Source organism: Hypanus sabinus, chromosome 25 (genome assembly GCF_030144855.1).
Source record: "Hypanus sabinus isolate sHypSab1 chromosome 25, sHypSab1.hap1, whole genome shotgun sequence".
Taxonomy (NCBI): domain Eukaryota; kingdom Metazoa; phylum Chordata; class Chondrichthyes; order Myliobatiformes; family Dasyatidae; genus Hypanus; species Hypanus sabinus.
The window spans coordinates 11,387,865-11,399,918 of NC_082730.1; the positions used below are offsets into that span (position 1 = coordinate 11,387,865).

At 41.7% G+C, this 12,054-nt stretch overlaps 1 protein-coding gene across 1 annotated transcript; it reads left to right on the forward strand.

Moving 5' to 3' along the window:
• Positions 1–4,574: 4,574 nt before the first annotated feature.
• LOC132381273 (pepsin A-like) lies at positions 4,575–11,540 on the forward strand. The gene is made up of 9 exons (XM_059950654.1): positions 4,575–4,630; positions 4,734–4,896; positions 5,470–5,587; positions 6,282–6,400; positions 8,118–8,317; positions 9,031–9,150; positions 9,988–10,132; positions 11,166–11,264; positions 11,394–11,540. Exons 1-9 carry the CDS (start codon positions 4,575–4,577, stop codon positions 11,538–11,540), a joined length of 1,167 nt encoding a protein of 388 aa, XP_059806637.1.
• Positions 11,541–12,054: the final 514 nt, after the last annotated feature.

A 12,054-nucleotide genomic window follows, 5' to 3' on the forward strand; every position in this document is an offset into this window, starting at 1 on the left:
GGTTTATTGTTGTTGTACTGCAGTGTATGTGACAGCAGTAAACCAAATTACCAATTATAATATACTTCAGAAGATGTTTTAAGATCCCAGTATACTTATTATCACAGTATGTATACATATACGATCTAGAGGTATGTCTCCTTACAGGTAGCCATAAAACAAAGAAACCCGAAAGAATCCATTAAAAAAGCAGACTGTCGAACACCCAATGCGCAGAGAGAAGAAAAACAGATCATGCAAACAATCAAAGCAAGCGAACAGTGATCAGAACTAATATCCACAGAAGAACGTCTGTCCACCGACAGGAAGCCCTAGACTCTCAGTTCGGTGCAGAGCTGAGTTAGTATCAGGGAGAAGCGAGCTGAACCAGACCATCTGTCGCCTTGGGTCCCGACACCCTGACCTTCAAAATCTGTCGATTGAGGAGTGTGAAAAGTTATCAAAAAGATAAATCTCCTGGAGGGCTGCATAAATGCAAATTCTTTCTTACGTTGATGCAAAAGGTACAGAAAGCATGATCAGGTTTAATATCACCGGCATATGTTGTGACATTTGTTAAATTTGTGTTAGCTGTACAGTGCAATTCATGATAAATATCGAAAAGACTGAATTACAGTAAGTGTATATTTATATATTAAATGGTTGCTTAAGTAACTCCTGCAAAAATGGAAATAAATCAAACAAAAGTAGTGAGGTGGTGTTCATGAGTTGAATGTCCATTTAGAAATTGGATGGCAAGCTGTTTCTGAATCGCTGAGTGTGTGCCTTCAGGCTTCTGTACCTCCTCCTGAGGGTAACAATGAGAAGAGGGCATGTCCTGTGTTGGGGGTCCTCAATGACGGGTGCTGCCTTCTGAGGCTCTGCTCCTTCAAGACGTCTCAGATACTACGGAGACCAGTACTCATGATGGAGCTGACTCTCGACAAGTGGCTTCAGAACTGAAATTGAACTGAGGGCATTTTTGAGGGCAATTATTTTGTTTTGATGAAGGGTCTTGGCCCTAAACGGTGACTGTACTTTTTTCCAGAAATGCTGCCTGGCCTGTGAGATCGCCCAGAATCTTGTGTGCGTTGCTTGGATTTCCAGAATTTGAAGATTTTCTCTTGATTTTGTTTTCATTGTTGCCTGAGATCAGCAGTGAGAACAGAGAGAAACACAAGAGATTATTAATAGAAGTCATGTTTAATTGCTCACCTTATCAATTAATAGTCAATAATATGCACTTATTACTGATTCTTTTTTGTTGACAGAGTGTTTTTGAATATGTTTACTAATCTGATTATTATCCATTTGATTAAATAATTCCCCAGATCTGAATACCCTTGAAACTATTATAAAAATAGTTTGAGATGATTTGTCCTGTTCCGTGCTTCAGCCTGCATTTCCGAAGTTTAATTTCACTGAGTTTTTGAAGAGTCGGATTAGCTTTATACGTCACAAGGAGAGTACATGGAAACATTGAAACGTACTGTGAAATATATCATTTGTGTCAATGACCAACACAGTCCGCATACGTGCTGGGGTGGTCTGCAGGTTTCAGCATGCTTCTTGAGTCTTTAAGAAGTTAGGATAGGTATATGGATGTGTGGGTGCAGGAGGGCATTGATGTGGGTGTGGGAGCTGGAATCAGACAGAAGACTAGACTGGCATGGGCTGGGTTGGATGCGGGACCTGTCTCTGTGCTGTAGTGTCTATGACGATCGGAATCACGACTCTTCTTACTGTAGTGTCCATGATGATCGGAGTTATAACTCTATGTACTGTAGAATCGATGGCAGTCGGATTTGATTCTATGTAGTGTGATGTCGATGAGAATCGGTCTCATGACTCTGGTTAGATTATGAAACCATATATTTTGCTTCTTTTCTGTTTGTTTTTTTTTGTCTTGAATATGATTCTGAGATGCTTGGGCCTGGTATTTCCATTTTGGAAATCGTCAGGGTGTTCTGGTGCTCTTTGGTCTCTGGCAGGATCATGACAATACGACTCCAGGATGGCCCTCAAGTCGATGCTCGACCCCATTTTGTGGATTAAAGTTTCCATTGTTCACCGATTAAAACAAGTAGAGAGGTTGAAACATCAAGATCAAATCAATATCAATATCAAATGCGGGAGGTGAACACCTGCTGCCAGACTTTTGATCGCTGGTGGGATTGCTCTGCTGTCAGAGAAGGGATACTACCTTTTGAACACTGGTGTCAGAGAGGGAAAACCCAGGTTTTCTGCGTTTTGGATTTGGACTTGGACTATAGATGTTTTTCAGTCTTATAGTGTTTTAAATTCTGTGTTTTTTGCCTGATTTTTCACATTCGTTGTGTGTGGAGAGGGGGATTTGGAGATTGACGTGCCTGCTCCATTTGGTCCATTTCTTTGTGCGGGAGGTAGATATTTAGGGGTTGAAGATTGAGCTACCATTCTTTTCTTTTCTTTCTTGGTTTCAAGAGACTGGATAGGCTGTGTCTGTTTTCCCTGGAGTGAAGGAGGCTGAGGGGTGACCTTCTGGAGGTTTATAAAATCACGAGCTGTGTACATAACGTGTATAGTCACAGTCCTTTTCATGGTCTAAAAATAAAAGGTAGAGGTTTAAGGTGAGATGGGAAAGATTTAAAGGGGAGCTGAGGGGCAATGTTCTCCCCCATGTAATGTGGTGGGTATATGGAATGAGCTGCTAGAAGTAGAGGTGGAGGTAGGGAGAATTAAAAATATTTAGCAATGTACAACAATAGGAAGGGTTTGGAGTCAGAGAATTTCAGAAGAATAACATAAGTTTCAATAAGTGCTTTTACTGTCAGAGAAAGGTATACAATATACATCCTGAAATTCATTTTCTTCCCAGACATCCACAAAAACAAAGGAGTTCCCCAAGGAATGAATGACAGTTAAAACATTAGAGCCCCAAAGCCCCCCCCAACTCCCCCTCCCATGCACAACCAGCTGCAAGGAAACTTCCACCCCCCACCCACCAGCAAAGATGCATCAACATCCTTCACTGATCAATCAGTCGTGCAACAAAGCATCAATAAGGACACAGACTTGCAGCACCCCAAAGACAACTCGTTCATCCGGTAACTTGACATACCACAGACATGAAATCCCGGAACAGTGTAAGCAGGCTCGTCTTCCAGGCCGTATCCTTGGGCTATCCTGATCTGCACCATGATCCTCCCCATTCATGTACTTACCCAAACTTCTCTTAAATGTTGCAATCAAACTCGAGTCCTCCACTTCCACTGACAGCTCCTTCCACACTCTCACCATCTTCTGAGTCATGATGGTCCCCTCTCAAATTTTCCTTAAATATTTTACCTTTCACCCTTAACCTATTTCCTGTACTTCCTGTCTTATCCAACCTCAATAAAAAATGCCTGCTTCCATTGACAATATCCATTCCCATTAACATTCTGTACACAACTATCGAATTTCCTCACGTTCTCCTTCGCTGCAGGGATGAAGTCCAGGTTGATGCAACCTTTCCTTGTTCCTCAGGTCCTGAAGTCCTAGCAATGCCCTTGTAAATTTTCTCCATCCTCTTTCAATCTGCCTGATATCTTTCCAGTAGATAGGTGACCAGAACTTCACACAATACTCCAAATTTGGCCTGACCCACGTCTTAGGCAACTTCAAGACAACAGCCCAGTTATCTGATTTATGAAGGTCAATGTGGCAAAAGCACATGTCAGGCAGCACGGTAACGTAGTGGTTGGTGCAACGCTTTACAAAACTAACTGTAAATTAGGGATCAATTTCCCATGTTGTCTGTAAGGAGTTTGTACATTCTCCCCGTGACCATGTAGATTTCTTCCAAGTGCTCTGATTTCCTCCCACATTCCAAAGACTTTTGCTTAGGGTCAGTAAGCTGTGGGCATGCTATATTGGCACCAGAAGTGTCGTGATACTTTCAGGCTGCCTTGCACAATCCTCGCTGATTTGACTTGACACAAATGACAGATTTCCCTGCATATGAGAAGGTCTGCAGATGCTGGAAATCCAAAGCAACGCACATAAAGTGCTGGAGGAACTCAGCCGGTCAGGCAGCATCTGTGGAAGTGAATAAACTGTCAATATTTAAATTTACTCTGGTCTTTGAACTTAGTTGGTGTTACAAAATTATGAGAGACATAGACATCATAGCCAGTCAATGATGCCAACCTCCATTCTTTGTCAGGTCTCACTGATGAAGATGAGGCCTCAATGGGAAGACCAGATACAATAAATGACTGTGGTGGATTCACAAGTAAAGGGCTACGTCACCTGGAACTACCTCACCTGGAAGGACTGTTTAGGTTTCAGTCACTTGATAAAACAATTCTTAATCTAATTTCTGATTGTGTTATCTGTGATAAGACTTTAATTCCACAGCACTTAACATACTTTATTATAAATCAACTTCTATATTGAAGGGTGTCCTGAATAGAATGTGTTTTATCAAAGATAAACTGATCACGAGGACCATTATATTTACTTCTCATGTGGAATGATTGTATCTGTGTCCATGTGACAATGATTCCTTGAGTATAAATATTAGGGCTCAGAGGCCCGATGTCAGATTCTGAAAGGAATCCAATCGATTCAACATGAAGTGGTTACTCCTTGCCTTTGTATGCATCCAGCTCTCTGATGCCGTCATCAGGTAGGATCATTTTAACCAAATCTTAACGGTTTTGGCAATTAATTTTTCTCCCCAAGGAACAATAACAGATGCTGACTTTCTTAACTTATTTCTCACTTTACAGAGTTCCTTTACGTAAAGGAAAATCTGCCCGAGATGTTCTTCGGGAGAAGGGATTGTTGGAAGATTTCCTCAGGAAACATCCATATGATCCCTGCACAAAGTTCAAAGGTGCTTGTTCCATTGAAACTTTGGCATCAGATGAGCCTATGACCAACTATATGGATGTAAGTAATCCTTGACTGCTATGATCTGAAATGTGGGGTGAAGGAACTCTTGACCTTCTCAATGAAAATGGTGTAACATTTCTATTGTTTTTCGAGCGAGTTCCTATTTGAAGAGAAGAACAGGAGGTGCAGAAGGAATAGTCCCTTCAGAATGCTGATCGGGGGAGCAGTGGTGGGGAGATGAGTCCAGTGGTGGAATCCTGTAGAGTCTGATAGAAATGATGGGATATGATCCATTGAATGTGGAAGCTAGTCAGGTGAAGGGTGGGGACAAGAGGAACCCTATTCCAGTTCCTGCTGGGAAAAGAGATGGTGTGATAAGAAGTGGAAAATTGGTAACATGGTGAATTGCTTTCCGATTAGTAAAATTCCACCTATCACCTCCCAGCTTCTTATTTCATCCCACTCGTACACCCACCCACAGTTCTTCCCTCTTACCTGGGTGTACGTATCAGCTGCGAGTTTGTACTCCAGCCTCTCTTACTTCTGTCTTCTTCCCCTTTCCTCTCCAGTCTTTATGAAGGCAATCACACTTAATCCGAGTAACTGAGGACATTTTGTTTTTGCCGACAGCTGTCATACTACGGAGCCATCAGCATCGGTAACCCCCCACAGAGCTTCACTGTCGTCTTTGATACTGGCTCATCCAACCTCTGGGTCCCATCAGTCTACTGCAGCCAGACACCATGTGGTAAGAAAATATAACAATGATATTAACATATTTACCAGTTCTGACACTGAAAGGTAGGGCCCTCTGGAGTGTTAGAGAATAGAGGGACCTAGAGATACAAGTACATGTTTTCCTGAATGTGGTGTCACAGGTAGACATTGTGGTGAAGAAGGGTTTTGACATTCTGGCCTTCATCAGTCAGGGTATTGGGTATAGAAGATCAGATGTTGCTGAAGCCACAGCTGGAATATTGTGTACAGGTTTGATCATCTCTCTACAGGAAAGATGTTGTTAAGCTGGAAAGCGTGTGAAAGGGAATTATGAGGACATTGCTGGGACTCGGTGTACATTATATGTTAAATGAATGTCGCAGCATTGAAACAGACGTTGAATTGTTTTGCTTCCATTAATGAGACAGTCCATGGACGTGCAGCAGACAGCCTGCAAGTGTTGTCTTGCTTCTGCCCCCAGCGTGGCGTGACCACAACTTAGTCTCCCTCATGTCTTTGGAATGTGGGTGGAAACTGGGGCTCTGGTCGGGTGAGGGGTAGAATGTTTGCAACTTGGCTCAAGGGGAAATCTCAGAGTCTGCCAGCCCTGCGATGCTTGCTGTGCTTTTGACGAGTCTTAGGGAACGATTGACCGGGGTTTGCTAGGCACAGGGTGATATATTGAAACTTTTTGTTTCATTGATGAAATGGATGTTTCTTTGCAGTGAAGCACCACAGGTTCAACCCATCCCAATCATCAACCTTCCGCACGAATAATAAGTATCTGTCCATCACGTATGGGACAGGAAGTATGACCGGTTTTCTGGGATATGATACTCTGAGAGTAAGTGAACTCTTCACCCTCATAACTCAAACCACAGTGATACCTCTACTACAAAACTCAGAGATGCAAACTGATACAACATTCTCAATATTATTGATGACTATTTATTTATTGTTATTTTATGGTGTTGCTTTTCTTGTATTTATTTGCACATTTCTTGTTTGCCCATCTTCGTGTGCAATTTGTTTTCATTAATTCTTTGTTCTACTGTGAATGCCCACAAGAAAATGAATCTCGGGGTCGTATATGGTGGCATATAATAAATTGAATAAATGAAACTGATGAGTGGATGTGGAATGGCTTTGCTAGGCAAGGCTTGGACCTTTGGGTTTACTTGACAGAATTCCAATTTCAAGACAAGTTTTCACCAATTTATAGCCAAAAGCATATTTGCTAATACTCAGATTTGGATTCATGTATATCAAATTATACTGTGAAATGGTTTGTTTCATTTCACAAACCAACGTACCTAAGGATGAACTGGGGGCATGTATTCCTGTGCCAACGTAGCATACCCACTGTAACACAGAGCTTGACAATCTGAACAAACCATGTAACAACAGTGAAAGAAGCCCTGTTCCTCCCTCCTTCCAACCACCTTCCTACCCACACACCCACAGACACACAGCCCTCTCTCCCCAGGACAGGCCATCCTTGACCTCTGTGGATTTGGAGATCCGGTGCCCCTGCCACCGGTTATCACACAATCGTTGAAACTGTGCTTACAAAATTAGGTCCAATCATGAATTTAATCACAAACCTATACAGCATGGATATAGGCTCCTTGGCCCATCAACAACCGTTAACTCTCTGCCTGCATTGATCTACTCTTTATAATTCCCTGCACATTCTTCTCAACTCCTCCTTCCGAGCGTCATTATCTGAGATGACTATGTTAATATCATACTTTAAAACAGCTTCTTCCCCTCCCCTGCCATCCGACTTCTGAATAGACATTGAACCCATGAAGACAACCTCACTACTTTGCTTTACTTCTTCTTTTTGTCTTCTTAGTTAATTTCAATCATATATATATATATATACATACACACACTTTATATGTATGTATTTACTGTAATCTGTAGTTTGTCTCTCGATGATTGTACAGCAAACTCAAAGTTAACGAATTTAACGACATATCAGAATCAGAATCAGAGTTAATATCACCGTTATGAAAATTGTTCAGTTTGCAGAGGTAGTGCAATGAAATACATGATGAATAAATATGGAGAGACAGAACTGTGTTACTCTAAGTATATGTATTTATTAATTTTAATCAGAAATAAGTAATACAAAATAAGAGAATAAAAAATTTACACACTTAAAAACCTGGGGGAACTCAGCAGGCCAGGCAGCATCTAGGGAAAAGGGTACAGTTGATATTTTGGGCCACAAACCATGCTGAACATGTATTAGTTCAGCATGAATCGTCCTTTAGTCTTTCTCAACACCCTCTAGATTCTAGCTCTTGAATAATTTACAGTGACCAATTAACCAATCAATCAGCATGTCTTTGGGAATGAGAGAAAATCAGATCAGACAGAAAGAACCCACCTGATCACAGGGGATGATCTACAAACCCCATGCGGGAAATACCAGAGGCCGGGTTTGAACCTGGGTCACTGGCCTTGTGAGGCAGCAGCTCCATGAGCTGTGCCCATGTGCAGCCTGAAAGGATAAATATCTGGTTAATTTCTCTGTAAATCTGTTTCACCAGCTTTCTAACCTTGTGATCAATGGACAAGAGTTTGGATTAAGTGAGACCGAACCTGGCGGTTTCTTCTCCTACTGTAATTTCGACGGTATTTTGGGCTTGGGCTATCCATCACTTGCGGCAGAAGGAGCCACTACAGTGTTTGACAACATGATGTCTCAGCATCTGGTTTCACAGCCACTCTTTTCTGTCTACTTGACAAGGTTAGCACTTTGTAACTCCTTCCTTCACTACCGGAGAATCTGTAATGTGACATGTTAATTTGGTTGGTACCAACATCGCTTCTTCTTCTGACGATTCTGGTTATTTATTTTAGTTCAATGGGATTCTAGGAATTAAATCGAGAATATAAAATAGGGATGATGTTGAAAACTTAAAAAGCAGATTTCTGGGTCCGGTCCAACATGTCAGGTCAGGTCAGGGCTGATGACGTTAATTGAACTGGAAGTTGAAGACATTTTGGTCTCCAGTCAGATAAAGATGTCCATCATTCTCAGAGTTTTGTTGTTACTTCAGCTTGGAGAACTCATTTAAGGTCTAGAGTGATTTGAATACGTGGATAGGAAAAGCTTAGGAAGACACGGAACAGATGGGGGCAAGTGGGATTGGTGTAAATGGTGAGTATGGATGAGTTGGAGTAAATGCCCCTTTTCCATGCTGTGTGACTCTGACTCTATAAATGCATGTTTTTCTTGCAATATTAATGAAATTATTCCTTTAAAGATTTAAAGATTAGCTTTATTTTTTGCATGTATCTTGAAACTTGCTGATGTGTTTCAGGGATGTGCTGGGGACAGCCTGAGAGTGTCACCTCACTTCTGGTGACTACACATCATGCCTACAACTTACTAACCAAAATCTGTACATCTTTTGAGAGTTTAAATCTGAGATATTCTTATTTAACGTTGTTTTCCAGGACAAATGGTGAATCTGGAAGTGAAGTCCTTTTTGGTGGAATTGACTCAAGCCGCTACACTGGCCCAATCTACTGGGTCCCTGTTACCCAGGAGGCCTATTGGCAAATTGAGATCCAGAGGTAAGTGGTATCTCCATCTGAGGTATTCTCTCACTGATCGGCCATTGATGATTAAGTTTCAGTGAGTTGAACCAGTTATATAGTTAGAATTTATAGAGAAAACAATTGTTAGATACATGATGAGGCTACAGTGTGGATGGAGGAGCAACTCCTGATATTCCATCTGAGCAGCCTCCTCTCTGCTGGCATGAAGATTGATTTTTCTAACTTCCGATAATTTTTCCTCATTCCTGTTCTCTCTTTATCCATGACCTGTTCTGGGTCCCCTCTCACATCTCGCAAGTCATCTCTCATCCTCCGTTGGTCCAAAGAGAAAATCCCTAGCTCACTCAACCTACCTCATGAGATATGCTCTCTAATCCAGGCAGCATCCTGGTAAATCTCCTCTGCACACTTTCTAAAACTTCCTCATCCTTCCTATAACGAGGCAATCAGAACTAAACACAATAGTCCAAGTACGATCGAACTAGATAGAATGAATACTTCAGCTTGATGACAAGATTTTCCAAATTATTTTCTTGAATTTCGGACTCAATTCTGAACTGCTTCTGCAACCTATACACACAACTTCAAGAACTCCTAAACTCATGTTCTCAGTTTTAGTTATTTTAATTGGCACAATTTGTCATTTTTGCACATTGGTTGTATGTCAGTCTTTGCTTATTGATAGTTTTCATAATATCTATTGTGTTTCTTTATTTGTCTGTCATTGAATGTCAGGGTAGTACAGTACAGGGTGACATATACGTACTTTGATAATAAGTTGAATTTGACTCTGATTTTGGCAATAAATCCAAATCAGCATTTTTGGCTAACACTATGATGTTTCTCCCTCAGAGTGACAGTCAACGGCCAGATTGTGGCTTGCCCTCAAGGTTGCCCTGGCATCGTTGATACTGGAACTTCTCTTGTCGCTGTTGGCGGAAATTACATCGGCAATATTCAGCAAAGTATTGGAGCAACTCCGAATTATTATGGCCAGGTAGGGGCTGATTGGCCAGTGGTCTGTACTCAGATGGCAGCTGTAAATTCAATATACAGTCAGCACGTTGAGTTAATAATATTATATGTGATGCCAGCAGCAGTAATTCTAGAAAGAAACGGCTAGGATTAACATCTCCATTGACAATGTGACAACCACGAACCGCTGGATGAACTCAGCAGGCCAGGCAGTTTCTATAGAAAAGAATAAACAGTCAATGTTTCATCAGGCCTGGAAAGAAAGAGAAGTTAGAGTAAGAAGGTGGGGGAGAGGGACGGAAGAGGTACAAGGTGACATGTGAAATTGGTGGGAGAGGGGTGAAATAAAGAGATGGGAAGTTGATTGGAGAAAGAGATAAAGGGCCGGAGAAGGGGGAATCTGATAGAAGAGGACAGATAACCATGGAAGAAGGTGAAGGGGAAGAACAGGAAAGGGAGATGATGGGCAGGTAAGGAGATCAGGTGAAAGAGGGAAACAGGAATGAGGAATGGTGAAGGAGTGGTGTGTGGGTGGGGCAATTTCCAGAAGTGTGAGAAATCATTGTTCGTGCCATGAGGTTGGAGGCTATCCAGATGGAATAGAAGCTGTTGTTCCTCCGACTGATTGTGGCCTCATCGCGACAGAAGAGGAAGGAGGCCATGGATTGTGTTTTATCATCATTGTACATTCAACCTTTCTCTATTAGTTGTAAAAGCATTAAAGCATGGAAATACACATTGGGTGAGGCAGCATCTGTGGAGAGAGAAATAAAGAAAAGAGATGCTTCAGCTGCTTTAGATGCTGAAAATCCTGATGAAGGGTCTTTGCCTGAAACATCAACTGTCCATTCCTCTCCATAGACTGTGGAGGCCATGTCAGTGAATATATTTAAAGCAGTGTAGACAGTTTCTTGATTAAGGGGAAGGCAGGTGAATGGGATTGAGAGGTAATGTAAGTCAGCTATGATCAAAAGGCAGAGAAGACTGGATGGGCTGAATGGCTCAGTTCTGCTCCTATGTCTGATGGTCTAAATATTGTTGCTCTTCTTTCACAGTACACCATAAATTGCAACAATATTGGCAATATGCCTGATGTGGTCTTCACCATCAATGGATATGACTTCACTCTGCCTGCCTCAGCTTACACACTGAAGGTACGTGATTCATCAAATGCACAGGGGATGAGAATTTCAAGGGATGCATTCATTAACCTTGCACGGTTTAATGATCATTTATTGAGTGGACACTTGACCTGGTGTTAATTGCTCTCCATTTCCTTCCAGACCAGTTACTATAACACGGTCAGCTGCGACAGTGGATTTAGCGGCACTGGTGGAAACCTCTGGATTTTGGGAGATGTCTTCATTAGAGAATATTACTCCATCTTCGACAGAGGAAACAACCGAGTGGGATTGGCTAAGGCCATCTAACTTGCCCCTCAATATTCCCATTGAAGGTCCATCCCAGTTCAAATTTGCAGGTTGATTTAAGCCATCTCATTTGTCATCTGACCATACAGTATCAAAGATCAGGGTGTCACTTTCAGAATCCTAAAGGTAAAGGCACCGTATAGAATGCTGGGCTTTCACTTAAATGAAAATGCAAAAAGAGGGGTAACTGAAATAAGCGCCTGGCCAGGATGGGATTTTAAAGGACCAATCTATGAATTTTGGGTCTGGACTGGACTGGATATGCAAATATTGAGATCATGTAATTATGCCTCTTCTCAGATTGCCTAGCACCTTTCCTCTCTTCTTTCCTGATTTCCCTCTTCAGTTGTGATTTCCAGTGCTTCACTCCTGAACCATTCTCAGGGAGTGAAATCTGGTTTGATGTAAACGTGAGCTGAACATCACACAGCCTATTGTTCTATCCTGTGGGATATATCTATAAATAGTTCTTAAAAATGTTGAATAAAATTTAATCATGAGATGCACATTACAA

Excerpts from the sequence above, each read along its gene's own strand:
- LOC132381273 (XM_059950654.1), top strand. The coding sequence starts at position 4,575 with ATGAAGTGGTTACTCCTTGCCTTTGTATGCATCCAGCTCTCTGATGCC. Across the intron at positions 4,897-5,469 it reads CTATGACCAACTATATGGAT|CTGTCATACTACGGAGCCAT; the intron begins GTAAGTAATCCT and ends TTTTGCCGACAG. Across the intron at positions 10,133-11,165 it reads CTCCGAATTATTATGGCCAG|TACACCATAAATTGCAACAA; the intron begins GTAGGGGCTGAT and ends CTTCTTTCACAG.